At 37.2% G+C, this 16,263-nt stretch overlaps 1 protein-coding gene across 1 annotated transcript in view; it reads left to right on the top strand.

Annotated features, from left to right (window-relative positions):
- LOC145680431 (uncharacterized) overlaps positions 1–10,222 on the top strand; it is a 37,893-nt gene extending 27,671 nt beyond the window's left edge. Inside the window, exon 4 of the mRNA XM_081750955.1 lies at positions 8,356–10,222. Coding sequence (XP_081607081.1) covers positions 8,356–9,232 — 877 coding nt within the window. The 3' untranslated portion in view covers positions 9,233–10,222. The remainder of the gene's footprint in view (positions 1–8,355) is intronic.
- The last annotated feature ends 6,041 nt before the right edge of the window (positions 10,223–16,263 follow it).

Genomic DNA, 16,263 nt, shown 5'->3' with positions numbered 1-16,263 from the left:
CTTATCTTTTCTTTTTCTTTTCCTATTAACTTCACTATGCTTATTTACATTGCAATAGGACGTAATAAAGAGGTCTTAAATCTTCAGTAGTAATAATAATAATTGTATTAACATTTTTAAAGTTGCCCTAAAATTAGACACAACTTACAGATAAGTCAGGATTTCGGGAGTTTGTCCGGACTTCCAGGACACACCTCTGCAACTACGAAAATTTTAAACGAAAGCGTTCCACTATAGTTTCATGTAGAAAGTATTCTACTGTACGTTTTAAGGAAAATAACTGCAATAAAAGTAACTGAATATGACTGAATAGTAAGGCATGTAATAAACTAACTTTTAGGATATGCAGAAGTAATTATAAAAGCTTTGCTACAAACATATCTACACAGACCATAATAAATTCTATGAGCTCGAAATACAAAGTAACAAAATAGCGTATAAGATTCAGTTTAGAAAACAATTGTTACTTAAAGAATGGACAAACACTATTTCGAGAATCGAGATAAAACGAGAAATGTTTACGATACTTTTCGTCTCGTTTCAATTCCCATCTCCAAAGCGAGACGATCATTTGAGTTAACCTTGTCCTGTCTCGAATGTAAAATGTTAATTCTCGTCTCAATTTTCTTTGTTTTGTTTCAGAAACGAGATGAGAAATTCCTCTTCTCGTGGGCAACACTAAACAAAACCGAAATATTTTTGCTAAATATCACGTTTCTGGTTACAATGTTATGCCCTGAGTGATAATAAGCTCCTAACTTTTAATCTTCTATGAGATGATAATAGTTATTATTAGTTTATTATTATTAATATTTTTGTTATTCCTAAAGATTTGATAGTTCAAGTATTGAAACATCCGAGTATTCAAATATCTGAAGATAATAGAACATGTGTCATCGCTAATCAAAAGTACTAATAACTATACGTCAGAAGTGCCTAAATGATATGGAGAATTACAACGAAACTTTTGTAGGGACAATACGCAAAAAGGAAGCGGACATGGGTTTTTAGTTTGTGTGGAGAAGCAGTGTTGGGGGCCAAGAAAATTCTAAAGTAAAAAAAATGTACTGGTCGTTCGTGGATAAGAGTTGATTACCTTCAGATTATTGGTCAAGCAACTTGACCACTAACCACTATTACTACGCAGTAATTGATTCGTCTTTAGTTCGTTTACGAGCATAATATACGCGCCGTATTTAATTCAAAATAAAGGAGTTTTGTATTTTGTTTTTTTTAAAATCTGAAATGTTAATAATTTAGTGAATACAGTGATATAATACTCTCCGAGTTCTCAATTACATATACCTGTGTTTTGAATTTGACTATTAACAATCCACTGTTTTGACAGAACAGAAAATACTCTTTAATCGCGCCCAAATAAGTAACGCTCTAGGTGAGTGGTTAGCATTGTGGTTTTCTAAACCGGTGATCCGAGTTCGAATCTCCCCCTCGCCATTTACAACTTTTTAAAATGTTTCATTTACAAGGCTGAGCTCCAGTTCAATGCTGCTATACGAAGATAATCTCCAGTGGAGAAATTCAGTGATGATGTAATCCTGAAAATAGAGGAAGAAAAATGAATGGAGAAAACTAGTTACAGACTTAATTCCGTTAATGGTTCTATATTTGATATTAACCGTTAATTTCGTGCATTTTTAAATTGTTGTTTATTGGCACTATATTCTCTTTTCTCCTTGTGTCTCAATGTATAAATTTTCACAAATATTATTTAAATCAAGAACCTTCAGTTATATTTACAACCTAAGGAAATACGCTTAGTTCGGATAGGTTCTCGTTTGAGTGTTTTGTTTGAGTGCTATCGAATTTTGCATTTTTAATATTTACAAATAAATTACTGCATACCAATATTTAGCAGTTTCAAAAGTCATTTAACGAATAATGAAATCGGACTAGTTCTTCTTTCGAAATAATATTACGTATCAATCAGTGGCACCGGAACCTAGGAGCTCAGGCCCTGTTAGACACCCAAAATTTTCATTAGAGGCTGGGCTCTTTCCCCGAATGGTCGACCTATATTTTAATTGATTTGTAGGTAGGACTACTGTTAATAGTTTCTGAACTCAGCGCAAAGCTTTGTGTTTACTTAAAAGAATAACCTAATTCATAAACCGCATAATCTATCCGTATATTAATTGATACGCATAGATCTTATATGTATAGTCACTTGAAGTAAGTTATCTTGTTTATATAATCCCTCACTTAAGTTACTTATAAGATTATTTAAGTCCCCTGACTCTTATCTTCTCATCGGTGCCTCTAAGTCCCCTGACTCTTATCTTCTCATCGGTGCCTCTGGTGTCCGTATGTTTTTTTTTTCTGGTATTGTGATGTTTACTGTGAGTACAAACGTCCAAAGACTCCTTTTTTTTTCATTTCGTCAGCCAGCGTTTCGCTCCACTTCTGCACCAAAATACTCTTTACGATTTCTGCTTTTAACAGGTGGGGGCCATTTCACACTGCTGTTCTAGCTACTACCAGGCGTAATTAATCTTGGAGCGGGCGTTAGTTGGGTTGCCTAAGTCACGGACTTTGTACATCAAGAATTTCTGTGGCCCACTGTACATGAAATAGTGAACTATTTTACTTGAAAAGTTTACATACTATAAATACAACTCCTAAAACTCAAAGAAAATCATATATTTGTAGTGCTTCTTTCAACAAATAATGACTGAATTATTGGCTAATCTTAACAGATAGATAAGAAGGGCAATAGTTTTATTTCTTGAGAAAAATCTCCAGTTTTCCTTCATTTCTAGGTTAAGCACCATTTTCCCTGACTTTTGTCTGACATATGACCTTCGTTTCACTTTCTCTGACTTTTCTGTTTTCCTAGTTTTCTAGATTTGTAAGAAGCCTGTGTTGCAATTACGCAACAAATAACAACAAAACATTAAATTCACTCTGTACTAGACAGAGAAGAACTTCTAGCATATCCTTGCTATTTTGTCCGTGGCGAACAATTTTTTGAGTGTAATGTAGCGAAAGAAGTCAGAAGTCGGTGGTGAATTTCAGCTTTCTGTGTGTGATGCCGAGGTCTTAGTGTTTTGGTTCTGTTTCTTGCTCTGGTGGTGATGTCTTCTGTCGGCGATGGGCGATTGCTGTTGGTCTTGAAGTTGAGCATCCATCTGTGGAATGCATCCATGAAGAGCGTAGAAGTGGGAAGCCTTTGTGCTTAATTAGAAAACATCGATGTGTGTTTCGTGTGTTTGTGAGTGATATTTCTCTTGTTGGGATTGAGTATCAGCTGTGTGCTTAGGTAGTCGAGGGTTTATATTGTTGTGAGCGAGTTTTCTTTAAAACTCGATTTGACTCGAAGCATACATCTTTAAGCTCGACTAGAGAACTCGGCTCGTAAAATTTCCCCCAACTCGACTCGAATTCGGATCGAGTTTCGAGTCGAGTCGAGCCAATTGGAGCTAAATCCTTTGCGTAGTTCCAAGTACTACTCTCTTTAAGTATCCTACATAGACAATATATTTATCAATGATACTACTACTACTACTATAACTAATTATTATTATAACACGTGTATAAACATGAAATATAGGCGGTTTGTATCTGAATATTAAAAATTAGTTGACTGTCGATTTCGGTACTCAAGAAATCTTCAGGAGGCAAGGACATCGGTCACGAGGTAATGGGTTTGAGTTCAGGAGGAGCAAGTATTCGAGCTCGAGCCAAAAATTGTTAAAAGTTATAGAACTCCGGCCAAACATGTTCAAAACTGGTCGATCCGGGTTTAGGGTTGTCAACGGACTCAAGCAGCTCGCTTACAGCTCATTCACTATCGAACCGAAAAGAGAAGTGAGCCGAGCCAACAGCTCATTCACTATCGAACCGAAAAGAGAAGTGAGCCGAGCCAACAGCTCACTCAACCAAGCCAGCTCGAGCCGATGGTTGATCCGAGCCGAACCGAACCGAACCGAGCTGATTGCTTACCCCAAACGAGCCGGTTCGAGCCATTGGCTCAGTTGAGCTGACTCGAACCCAGCCGATGGACACGTTTCAACTGAGCTGGCTCGAGCCTTCGGCTCCAATTGAGCCGAGTCGATGACTTGTCCCTACCGAGCCGGCTGAAGCCATCGCTCAATTGAGCCCAATCGATGGGACATCCAAACGAAGCCAGCTAAAGCTGTTCGCTCAGTTGAACCGAGCCGAACCGGTTGACATCACTATCACTGTTGGGCTTCTGCTTTGGCTAAAAAATTGGACCTTGCAGTTCTCAGCCTTGATGATAAGAACTACAGTATATACTTATACTGGTGCTCACGGCGTCATTAACTTTTTCCGCCACCAACGAATTTCGAGTGCTTTGTTTTACATCTTTTGTGCGTGTTTTGTGCGCATATTCCCACGTTTTGTGCGTCATGGAAGTGAGTTAAAATTGGCCTACAAATATGGCGGAACAAGTTAAATGCTGTTCCGCCACCAACCAATTTCGAGGTCGTTTCCTTCACATCGTTTAGTGTGTGTTTGTACCGTTCTGTTCGCCTATTTCCACGTTTTGAGCATCACCAGAAGTGCATCAAAATGGTCCATCAGGGTGCGAGGAAAAAGAGCCACTGTTCCACCACTATCGAATTTGGAGGTAGTTCTTTTCGCATCGTATAGTGCCTGTTCTGTATCGTTTTGTACGCCTATTTCCACGTTTTGTGCGTCAACAAAAATGGATCAAAATGTCCTACAGATATAGCGGAATAAGTTAATGCTGTTCCGTCACCATCAAATGTTGCGGTCGTTTCCTTCACATTTATTGTGCGTGATTTGTGTCGCTTTGTGCGTCAGTGGAAGTGGGTCAAAAAGGGCCTTGAAAGTTGGATGAAAATCTTTTTCTGTCATATTTGTAGGTCCTCTTTGACCCACTTCCGGTGGCGCACAAAACGTGAAAATATCCGCAAAACGGTACAAAACAGGCACTAAGCAATGCGAAAGAAGCGACCTCGAAACGATACAGGTTGGACAGTGGATAATTTTACTTCCCACATTGAATGTCCATTTTGACCCACTACCATGGATTCACAAAACGTAAAAATATGCTTACAAAACGTTAGAAAACACGCACAAAACGATGTGAAGGAAACGGCCTCGAAATCGTTCCTGATGGAACAGCATTAACTTGTTCCTCCATATTTGTAGGATAACATTGACCCACTTCCGGTGACGCACAAAACATGGAAATAGGCGCACAAAACAGGCACTAAACGATGTGAAAGGAACGACCCCGAAATTCGATAGTGACGCAACAGTGGGTCATTTTCATCCCACCTCGTAGACCCAGTTTGACCGTCTTCCAGTGACGCACAAAACGTCGAAATAGACACACAAAACGATGCAAAACAGGCATTAAACAATGTGAAATTAACGACCTCGAAATTCGATAGTGGCGGAAATCTTGGTCATTTTCGTCCCATCTTGGAAGCCCATTTTGACCCACTTCCGGTGACGCACAAAACGTGGAAATAGGCGCACAAAACCGTACAAAACAGGCTCTAGATGATTCGAAGGAAACGACCTCGAAATTCGTTGGTGGTGCAACAGCATTAACTTGTTCCGAAATATTTGTATGCCCATTTTGACCTACTTCCGATGACGCACAAAACGACGCGAAAGAATGCACCTCGAAATTCGTTGGTGGCGGAACAGTGGGTCATTTTCGGCCCTTTTTGACTCACGTCCGATGACGCACAAAACGTCGAAATGGGCGCACAAAAGAGGCATTAAAGGATGTGAAAAAAACGGCCTGGAAATTTGATAGTGGCAGAATAGTGGATCATTTTTGTCCTATTTTGGAGGCCCATTTTGACCCACTTCCGGTGACAGAAAAAACGTTGACAACCGCATAAAACGCCACAAAACAGGCACTAAATGATGCGAAGGAAACGACCTCGAAATTCGATAGTGGTGGAACAGTGGGTCATTTGCGTCACACCTTGGAGGACCATTTTGACCCACTTCCAGTGACGCACGAAACGTAGAAATAGGCGCACAAAACAGGCACAAGGCGATGTGAAGGAAACTATTTCGAAATTCGTTGGTGGCGAAGCAGCATTAACTTGTTCTGCCATATTTGTAAGCCCATTTTGACCCACCTCCGGTGACGCATAAAACGTAGGAATAGGCGCACAAAATGGCACAAAACAATGCAAAAGAAACCATTTCGAAATTCGTTAGTGGCGCAACAAGTTAATGACATCAGTGCTCACGGTATTTGACGCTGTCTCGTTATAAAAATCTATCGTCGTCTCGCTATCGAGACGAGACGAGATGCGCTAAATGTACCCCTCGAGATGCACTAAAAGTACGAGACAAGATGCACGCCTGTCGTGAGCAGCACTAAAAGTTTTCCACATTACTGCTTACATTTCTCATGGCTTTCGCTTTCTTGTATAATCAGATCATGATTTCAAAACGAGTTAAAGCGAGCTGAACGAGGGAGCCATTTATCAAACTCGTCTCGACACGACTCGACTTCAATTTAGGGAGCTAAAAATAAGCAGAACGTGTCCTAGCATTTTTTAAAAATCTCTTTTATGGGGGAGGGGGGACTTTCTACGTATTGGAAATTGGTAGTGGGTTGATTTGTAAAAATAATAAAAAACAATCTATATTATTTGAGAAACAAATTGATAAACAAAAATACAGTGCTTCGCATTATATATCCAGTGCTTTCTATTATAATAATTGCTGAAGCTTGGGTTTAGCGTTCAGAGCACAAGGAAATCAAGCCGCATAGTTGTGAGAAAAATAGACACAAAATTTGTACTGTAAGCTTAATTACATGGAAGTTTTAAGTTTGTATGATACGCTTAATTATATGAAAAATTTTGTATTTTTTTTTTCTTTCTTTACGTTGGTCTACTTTACCTTGATTTGGGACTTTCAAGTTTTATTCTTTTTTCCACTGAAAAGTATCTATAAATCAACAAGGAAATAATTATCAATGATAATTATAATAAATATATATATATATAATTGAACTTATCGTAGTTTGGTCCATGACAAACACTTTACCATTTCATTTCGTAAAGGTCAGATCCACCGTTATTGTAATAGAGCGGTGCTTGAGCGATTTATCGTAGAAATTCAAACTCCGATGAGTGATAATTTTATAGCCTTGTTTTATTTCAAGTTTAAACTCTTTAGTCAGTAGAGAAGAGGGCACGAATCATGGGGTCAAAGTTGATGACAATGGGTTTTGGTGAGTCTGAGAGTCACAGTGGGTGAGAGTGATTCATGGTTGGTGGTGGGTCACGGTAGGTCGTGGATCAGTCATAGTGGGTCGTGGGTCACGATGGGTGGTGGGTCAGTTGGTAGTGGCTAAAAATTTCATTGACCCACGCCCTCTCTGAACTACAGTGTTGAAAATTAATCAGTGAAAATCAGTTGCAATTGATCAATCAATTGAAAGTAATTGCTGTGGAAAGCAATTGCAATGGAATTAATTGCCAATTAATTTCAATTGCAATTGAATGACTAAATTCAATTGCAATTACTTTCCACTGCAATTACTTTCAATCGATTGATTAATTGCAATTGATTCTCATTTATTAATGACCAACTGCAATTGACCATTACTTACTTCAATTGTTAATTGCAATTAACAATTGAATTTACAGATTAATTGTTAATTCAATTGAAATTTGCCTAACACTGCTAATAATATAATAAATGCATACCGAATAATGATGATAATAAAAATAAAATTCTAACATCACATAAATCAACCGGGGAAAAAAAGTTTCAGCAATAAATTCTTCCCATCGTCAGTGTTCTTTTAAATCTACGTTGCTCGAAGAACTGCATTTTCTCTAGATTTCCTTGCTTTAAAACCTGGACTGTCTTCCCATTTCCAATAAGTAGGCTTAAAGTAAATAAACTTCAACGATTATTCATATGTACATAAAAACGTTAAATCATTTCACACCACTTAGTTCTGAATAGCGTATATCATAGCCTATTAAGAAAAACTTTTTATCAACTCACAACCATTATTTGTACAGGGATGATAATTTATAAAAATGTGGTTCTTAAGCAACATAGGTAAATAATAATAAACTTGCTGCGATGGAGAGAATTTATCGCTGAAACAGTTTGCGATTGTTTTTTTAATCAAATGCCTTAAATAGAATTGAAGTTTTATTATTTTTTTTATTATTATTAATAGAAAATTGATTTAAAATAATGGAACAGCCTGTGCATGATCTTGTCCAGCAGATGTTGAATTTAGATATAAATTCCGTTACAGTAGTTAGTTTGATTTAATTTTTGTTAATTTCAAGTTGTAGGTACTGCTCATGCTTATTCTAATCTTGTGATTTCGTTTATTCTCTGTAGCACTGCCGCCGAAGGTAGTAAAGATCTTAGTAATAACGGAGAATATAATCATAGTCTTCATGAGAAAACACGAAATCCTGTAAGTGTGTCACAGCCAATAGTATTGCAACAGTATTACAACTCCTTTTCGTACAACACAGGAATGATTCCACAGTATTCGCAGTATTGGATTCCCCAGCAGTGTATGTCAGGTGGACAGGGAATAATGGGATATCCTGCCGTTCCTTCTATAAATTGGACATATCCTTATAATCCATTGACACCGCCGTCGTATTCAGGTTCACCTTGGCAAGTACCCCCGCCACAGATTAATAATGTAGGCGTTTCTTCAAATCAGCAGTTAGTAGTACCTTCCTCCATTGAAACAGAACCTGTCACTGAAAAGTCTTGTTGCTCAGAAAACTCGGGATACTCAGGACTGATGAACACGCAAAGCAATATGGAACATTGTGATCAAGTGAATGGGGTATTTCTGAATAAGGAAGACGTTACAAAAAATTATCAAATGAAAGACAATTCTGAAAACATACCATCGTTACTATCTATTAAAGTATGTCCTCCTCCGAACAGTGATAACAATGTAGAAATGATAAAATCTGGAAATCCATATAAGGCAAATAAAAATATCTGGCGACCAGAATGTGTTGTAGTAATGGAAAACGTACACATTGAAACTACAGTAGAGAATATACTTGTGTTTTTCAACGGTTTTAAACTTGTACAAAATAACATTTATTTCGGCTACAGTGAAGATGGTGTGAGAACGGGTAGTGTAAGAGTTGAGTTTCGAAGTCCAGAGGAAGCGAGACGCGCTATAATTGAGCGTAATTTTTGCAGAATAAAAAAGCAAAAGGTTCGACTGACACTTTTGAATTAAGAACAGGTGTTACTGAATTAATATATGAGCCATTATATTGTGAATATCGAAGATTTAGCATGGCAGAACTTCATACATGCTACAATTAACCCATTACAAGGTTATTTAACTTAGCTTTAAATATGTGTATATAGTTCTTGGTATGATGATAAAATGCTTAATAATAATAATTAAGTTTATCAAAGTAATTATGAAGATAATTACTTTATTCAAGTCTGTTAATGCACGACCTTTCAGTATTATTATTGCATTCAGTATTAATGGTGAACGGAAGTTGAGGTAATACCTTTTTATGCACTTTATGTATATTTGTTGTAAATATTATTTCTAAGTAGCATGGATTTAAATATTTGCCTAATAATTGCATTGTGTTAAAAATGTGTCGAAAACTAATGCATTATGAACATGCAAAACATAGAACCAGTGTGACGAATATTTTGTCTACTTTTAATTATCATGTTTCACATATTCCAAAAATGTAATAGATTATTCGTATTGGTACTAATGTGATCGTTACGTAGTTTAATGTATGTATATACACTTGATGTGCCTTATTTATTGTATTAAATCAATAATTGAAAAACTAAATTACTTACCAGAAGTTAGTTGAAAACATAGAAGAATGAACACTATCACAAAACATAAAAGAAGCTGTTTAACTGTTGCTTCATTCAAGGAGTTGCTGCATTGGTCTAATATTTTTCTTGTCTGATAATGTACCAGTAAATGCGCTTATAATACAGATTTCATTGACTACAAATCTTTCAGATGAGAAGCAACACGCAGTAGCCAATAGTACGCGTGCGTCCTAGTGTTTAGCGTTATGTTGCCGGACTGCGGATCTCCTTTCCTTTCTCGCTTATTCTTCATCTAGGAATACGACAAATTAACAGACAGGATTATTCACACCATAAAAAGTGTTGTTCCAATGAAATTTAGAATATCCACTGTCCATGCTGGAAATATAAATATGAACTAATTATCTTTTAATTTATATCATTAGAACTGTTAAAAGCTCGTCCTCTATTTTGTCTTACTATAACCATCGTCTATGATAGTTTGTATTTTGTCGCTATATATTAGTCTGAATCTTAAATTTATTATAACAGGTTACAAATTTTCAGGTTGTTATTCACCATTTCATGAAATCTTCTCTTGTAATTTTTCTATATGTTGTGCAAAGGATCATTCCTAGTCTTCCGTGGTTAGTTTCCTTGTTGGTTTAAAGAGATCTTCCTCCTGAGAATTTCCTTGCTTCAGCACAGATGAATTACACAAACAAAATGAATTCTAAAGCCTCTGATTCTATAGTTTTGGATATTTAGTTTTTGGTTTTCTTCCTATAATGGGGTTGGAACAACTCTTATTTTTTTTTTTTTTATTTATTCATTTATTTTTTTTTTTTTTTTTTTACATTTTCTGTAGCTAACGAAAGCACAATGCTTCTATTTATTTACTAACAAGGCAGGGTAGCCAGGTGCAACACGCCGATTGTGATAAGACTGCACAGACATAAAGAGCATCAAAAAAGAAGCGACACGTATTATATATATATATCGGCTAACAAGGGCATTGAAAGGGTCAAATAGGGGCATAAAAATGGGATCAGAATGAGATTATGTGGAATATAACGAGAACAACAAGAGATATCGGAAAAGTTTAAATGTACGAAATACTACCCATAGTCGACGCATTTCAATGAAGTAGAACGCACCCATGAGAAGAGAGCAGAACATCCGAAAATGGACCAATCAGGTGTACAACATTGTCACAATGTGTTACGGAAATGAGCGAAAAGGGTGATAAGGAGCAGGAAGAAAGAAGAAACGAAAACAGAAAATACATGTTTTTGCTTGGGTGCATATGTTGCCCGTGTGCGAAAGAGACGCAGATTTATCTCAATGCCCGAAGATGGGATAACACGCAGGAAGGATGCAAACTCCGTTCATGTAGACAGCCAGCGAGACAGCACAGCGCGGTGGGTTGCATATATCGCGTAATGAGAACAACGATGAGATGGATGTTGGAAACGAAAATGTGTAGGCAGTAGTAACACAAAAACAAAATTGTTACTATTACTGTTATGTTGCCCGCGTATTTTCGTAGTGATATAATGTTGATACTCATGTGTGGTACTGATATTAATGTTGCTGTTTATCTTACGTATGTGGACCACCTGCTATTACATTCTATTGTGCTAGGAATTTTTGTTCCCATTACCTGATATATGCAACCCACTGCGCAGTACTGTCTCGCTGGCTCCTATACGAACGGCGTTTGGATCCTTCCTGCGTGTTATCCCATCTTCGTGCATTGAGATAAATCTGCGTTTTTTTTTCCGCATATGGGTGATGTATGCACCCAAAGCAAAATCACGTATTTTCTGTTTTCGTTTTTTCTATCTTCCTGCTCCTTATCAGTACACGTGATTGGTCCATTTCCGGATGTTCTGTACTCTTCTCATGGGTGCGTTCTACCTCATTGAAATGCGTCGACTATGGGTAGTATTTCGTACATTTAAACTTTTCCGATATCTCTTCTCGTTCTCGCTATATTCCACATAATCTCATTTTGACCTCATTTTTATGCCCCTATTTGATCCTTTCAATGCATTTGCTGGCCGATATAAAAAAATACGTGTCGCTTCTTTTTCAATGTTCTTTATGTCTGTGCAATCTTATCACAATCGGTGTGTTACATCTGGGTACCCTGCCTTGTAAGAACGAATTAGAGGAAAAGTTATACGAGTAAAAGAAAGAAGCCTTTTTCCCCGCCTAATTGTATCAGCTCTCCGCGTCTCGAAGCAGTAAAGTGCGCTTTAGGCGTAATATGGTACTATTTAGATGCCTGGCGTTTGTTCAGCAACTGAGTTCATATATTCAGTAGAAAGGAAGAGAGAAAGAGGGAAGTGAATGATGAAATATTGAAACGTGAAGGAAAAAATCACATTGTTTATACGGTAAAGAAATGTTTGTTTTAAAATTGTTTTTTCGAAAGAAATAGAACCTTCTATTTTCTTTATTTACATTTCTTGTATTGGATTATACATATGAAAATGTTTGTTTAAAAATACGCAGTTATATATACATCTAGCGAAGAAAGCCCAAGTAATGTTAGTAAGTTATTTTATTTACTATATTCTGATTTGCTGAATTTCATATAGAAGCGAAATGAACAAAAGTTTGAATCAGGATCTACCAGCAGTTGTGCAAGACAGCGTATTCTAAGGTTTCTCACAACTGTTTTATATGGGAAGATTTAAAAGTCTGTATCATGACAACCAGTTGACAGAAACACGCAGTTTGCACGTATGTGTTCATAATCCATTTCTTTATTTGCTAAAAACATCAATATAATAATAGATTTTTTTCAGGTAGCGCATCTAGTATTGACAACTTTCGTAGTGGTGCGAAGTCAGTCTAGACTATCGCCTGCCAGAAATTGACAACCCCGCGTAACTGCGATTGAAGAAAGCAAAGAGCCCGCTCAAGACATGTATCTTATCATTTGAAAATCGCTATAATATATTGTGCTAGTGTTTTTAACTAACTTCAGGTGAGGTTTTTCAGTGCTATCTTCAGTATTATTTTGTTTCAATTAAATGAAAGGTATGTACTTGAAAAATGTTAAGAAGTGATGAGACAACTCTGACAGTCAGTTCCTTGTTAAAAATAATAAAAGTGTTAACTGAATATGACTCTAAATATGTATTCGTTTATAAGTTTGAGTATTCGAAAAATTATTAGAAACTCCAGAAAGGTGAGCGGTCTTTTCTGCGTATAAGGCAGCTTAAGTTTGGTGGCTATTGGAATATCGGCGTGAGTAGAAACTACGGGATGCCATTATTTAACCTACCGTAGTGTCCAGTTGAAGCGTCTCCAAAAAATTCGTCGATGAAGTGCTTAGCCTTAAACTGCTACAAGAAGCATTGTTCAACTTCCTTTAGAACTTATTTCTATCATTTTGTGTAAACGGTGTGATTAAATACAGGAACATCAATTCTGAACATTCTGTAACTCAGATAAATCAGTGATTCTTGACCCAAATCCGTCTAGTATTTAAATGAGGCTGTTAATATTATAGATTCTAATCAACCGTGTAAGTTGTTTCGTAACTTATACATCTTAAGTTGCCGAAACCGTCCAGTAAAAATCTTAAAGATGCAATCAATGGAATTAGTGTTTCCATTCATCATTATAATAATTAAAAAAAAAAAAAAATGTGTCGAAACTTCCATCATTTAAACATTTTTAAATCTGGAATTTCTTAAATGTTAAAACTCAGAGTGTTTTAGGTAGCATGCAATTCCAAGCTGTGTTCAAAGTGTCTCTGTGTAAATGTGTATACTCTTGTTTTGCATGTCATGTTTGATTTATTTTGTTAATAAAGAAATATTTAATAATTTTAAAAGCAATCATTAAAATATTAATACTAATAAAATGGGTTGTATATCAGCAACATTGCAAATATTTTCGTCAGTTTACATGATATACAAAGTAATCAAAAAAGTACTTGCCGTTTTTGACGTCCCATTAATCATGCGCTCACAGAGAAGAAACGAAATGGCGCACGTGCCTGCCAAGCGATCGGGAGTTAGTTTGACAATCGATTATGGAATACAAGCACGTTGCACGCATACAGCAGTCATAGCTCATCCAGTGTCGAAGAGCAGTGGAGATATCGAAGCAGTTCGTTCGCGTGTGTTTGTTGTATGATTTTAAAAGTGGACCTGTCAGCTGCCGCATATGCCAAGCGTTTGGGGGAAATGCCGTGAACGAACGCACCGCCAGACATTGGTTCCAGAAATTCCATTCGGAAGACGTGAACCTTTCGGATGAACCTCGCAGTGGACGACCTGTGTTGGATGACGAGGCCCTGAAAGCAGCCATGGAGGAGGACAGTGGTCTAACGTGTGACGAACTTCCATAAAGGCTCCATGTTTCCGCTGCACCTGAACGGGATAGGGAAATCATACAAGTTAAGCAAGTGGGTACTCCACACATTGTCGGCAGCCAACAAGGAACGAGGAGTGACAGCTTGTTTGTCCTTGTTCCCTAGGTATCTGGACACACCCGTCTTTGATCGCTAGCTCACTGGTGAAGAAAAGTCCTCTATGACACTCCCAAGCGTATCTGAAATTGTTGTCGCCAATTGACCCTGTTCTTCACACTTCAAGATCACCTCTGCATCCACGAATGGTTATGCTCTGTTACGGCGAAATTGTCAGCAAGTGGTGCATTACGAGTTCTACCTGGTCAGACCATCATTGCTGACCTGCACTCTCAGCAAATGCAAAGGGTCATCATGCATTGCAGTAGAAGGAGCCGGCATTGGTGAATCGCAAGTGTGTGCTGCTCCTGCACGATAACGCCAAATCACATATGGCAAAGAGGACCCGGGAGACGGTTCAGCAACTTGGCTGGGAGACACTGCAATGTATCATATTTACCGGACTATGCGCCAACAGATTACCACGGTTTCATTCCCTCGACAACCACCTCCGTGGGAGACCTGCGAAACGCACTCACGGACTTGTTTGCATCCACGACCACCGAGTTTTATCACCAGGCTATTGTGAAGCTGCAAAAACCTTAGCAAAAGGTGTTGGATGATGGAGATCAGTTCGAAACCTAAAGATAGTACCGTCCACTGTATTGCTCTTAATCACTACTCTACAACGGCAAGAACTTTTTTGGTTACCTTTTATATTTGAATAATTTTGTGTAATTTAAATATTTGGCAAATAATTTTGTAGAATAAAATGTTTCAAATAGATGTACTTTGCTATGCTTATAGCATATTCCAAGTACTTTCATAGTAAGTGCTCTCAAACTGATCATAATGAACAAATAGCCACATGGACAAAATTGATTCACAATACTGTCAACTTAATAGTAACTAAAACAATCATATGACGTGGTTGTGTGCAGAAATCATACTTTTACGGAGTAGTAAATGAGTAGCGAATTTGGGAAGTGGGGAAGAAATGGCTTCATTTCTTATCTTTCTTGTGAGTATCTGGAAGATTTCAAGAGTTCTGGGAGTTTATTTCAGTCTTCCTCGTTAGTTTTCTATTTGTCAGAGAGATAATGGTTTCTCGTTACTTGTATATTTATTTACTTGACACTAGTATTGGGGCCTCATCTAGCCATTTTAGAGCTATACTCTTTTCCTCAAGAAAAAGTAAACGAAAACATTATTTCATAAAATACAAACTACAGGAAAATAAATTGAACAGATTAATGCACATTTTTTGTAGTTAAGGAGAACTAGCCTGTGGTAAATTTGTTGAAATTGAAATGGAATAAACAAGGAAAAGAGATTGAATATAAAGGTCATACAAGGATATGCCATAATTGACGTAATTTGGATTTAATATGTATGAAAGTGACTTGGCATTTTGAATATAAGAGAACAAGTCCATTTTATAAGTGACAGGTGCATAGTATATAACAACAAAAAATAAGTTCAAAATGCCAAGTCACCTCCAATGCAATATAAGACAACTCCATAGAATACACTACAACAGGGTTTCTACAGACCTGGGAATTTAGGCAAGAATATAAGTAGTCAGGGAAATTCACCAAATATATAGTATTTTAAGAGTTTAAAAAAAAAACGAAAATAGGCAACAGCATGCTGGTAGTAGGTAAAAAATGTATATTTAAAAATGTTTTTCATTTACTAGGTAAATTGAAATGAGCTGGCCTGTAGCTCGGTTGAGTACCTGACTGCCAATTCAGCGATTCTGATTCAACCCCAGGTGGGTAGGTGTAGTATGCAGTAAATCCCAGAAAACGAATACCGGGGACACGTCTGGGGTCAAACTAATAATAAACCTAAGGCGATACCGTCGTTAGGGAGGTCCAGGCCCATGTAAGGTTGTTGTGCTAAGAGATATTTTAGATAAACTGAGTACGTAGGACGTTTTATTTATGTCTTACTTTGCAACTAAACATTAAATGACAATACTAAAAATCGCCTTAAAGATAAAGGAGAGGTATGTCGGCTATAAAGGAGGAGGAAACGCC

Source organism: Thermobia domestica, chromosome 3, assembly GCF_964235325.1.
Source record: "Thermobia domestica chromosome 3, izTheDome1.hap1.1, whole genome shotgun sequence".
NCBI lineage: Eukaryota > Metazoa > Arthropoda > Insecta > Zygentoma > Lepismatidae > Thermobia > Thermobia domestica.
This window is presented reverse-complemented; position numbering and strand designations above follow the sequence as displayed.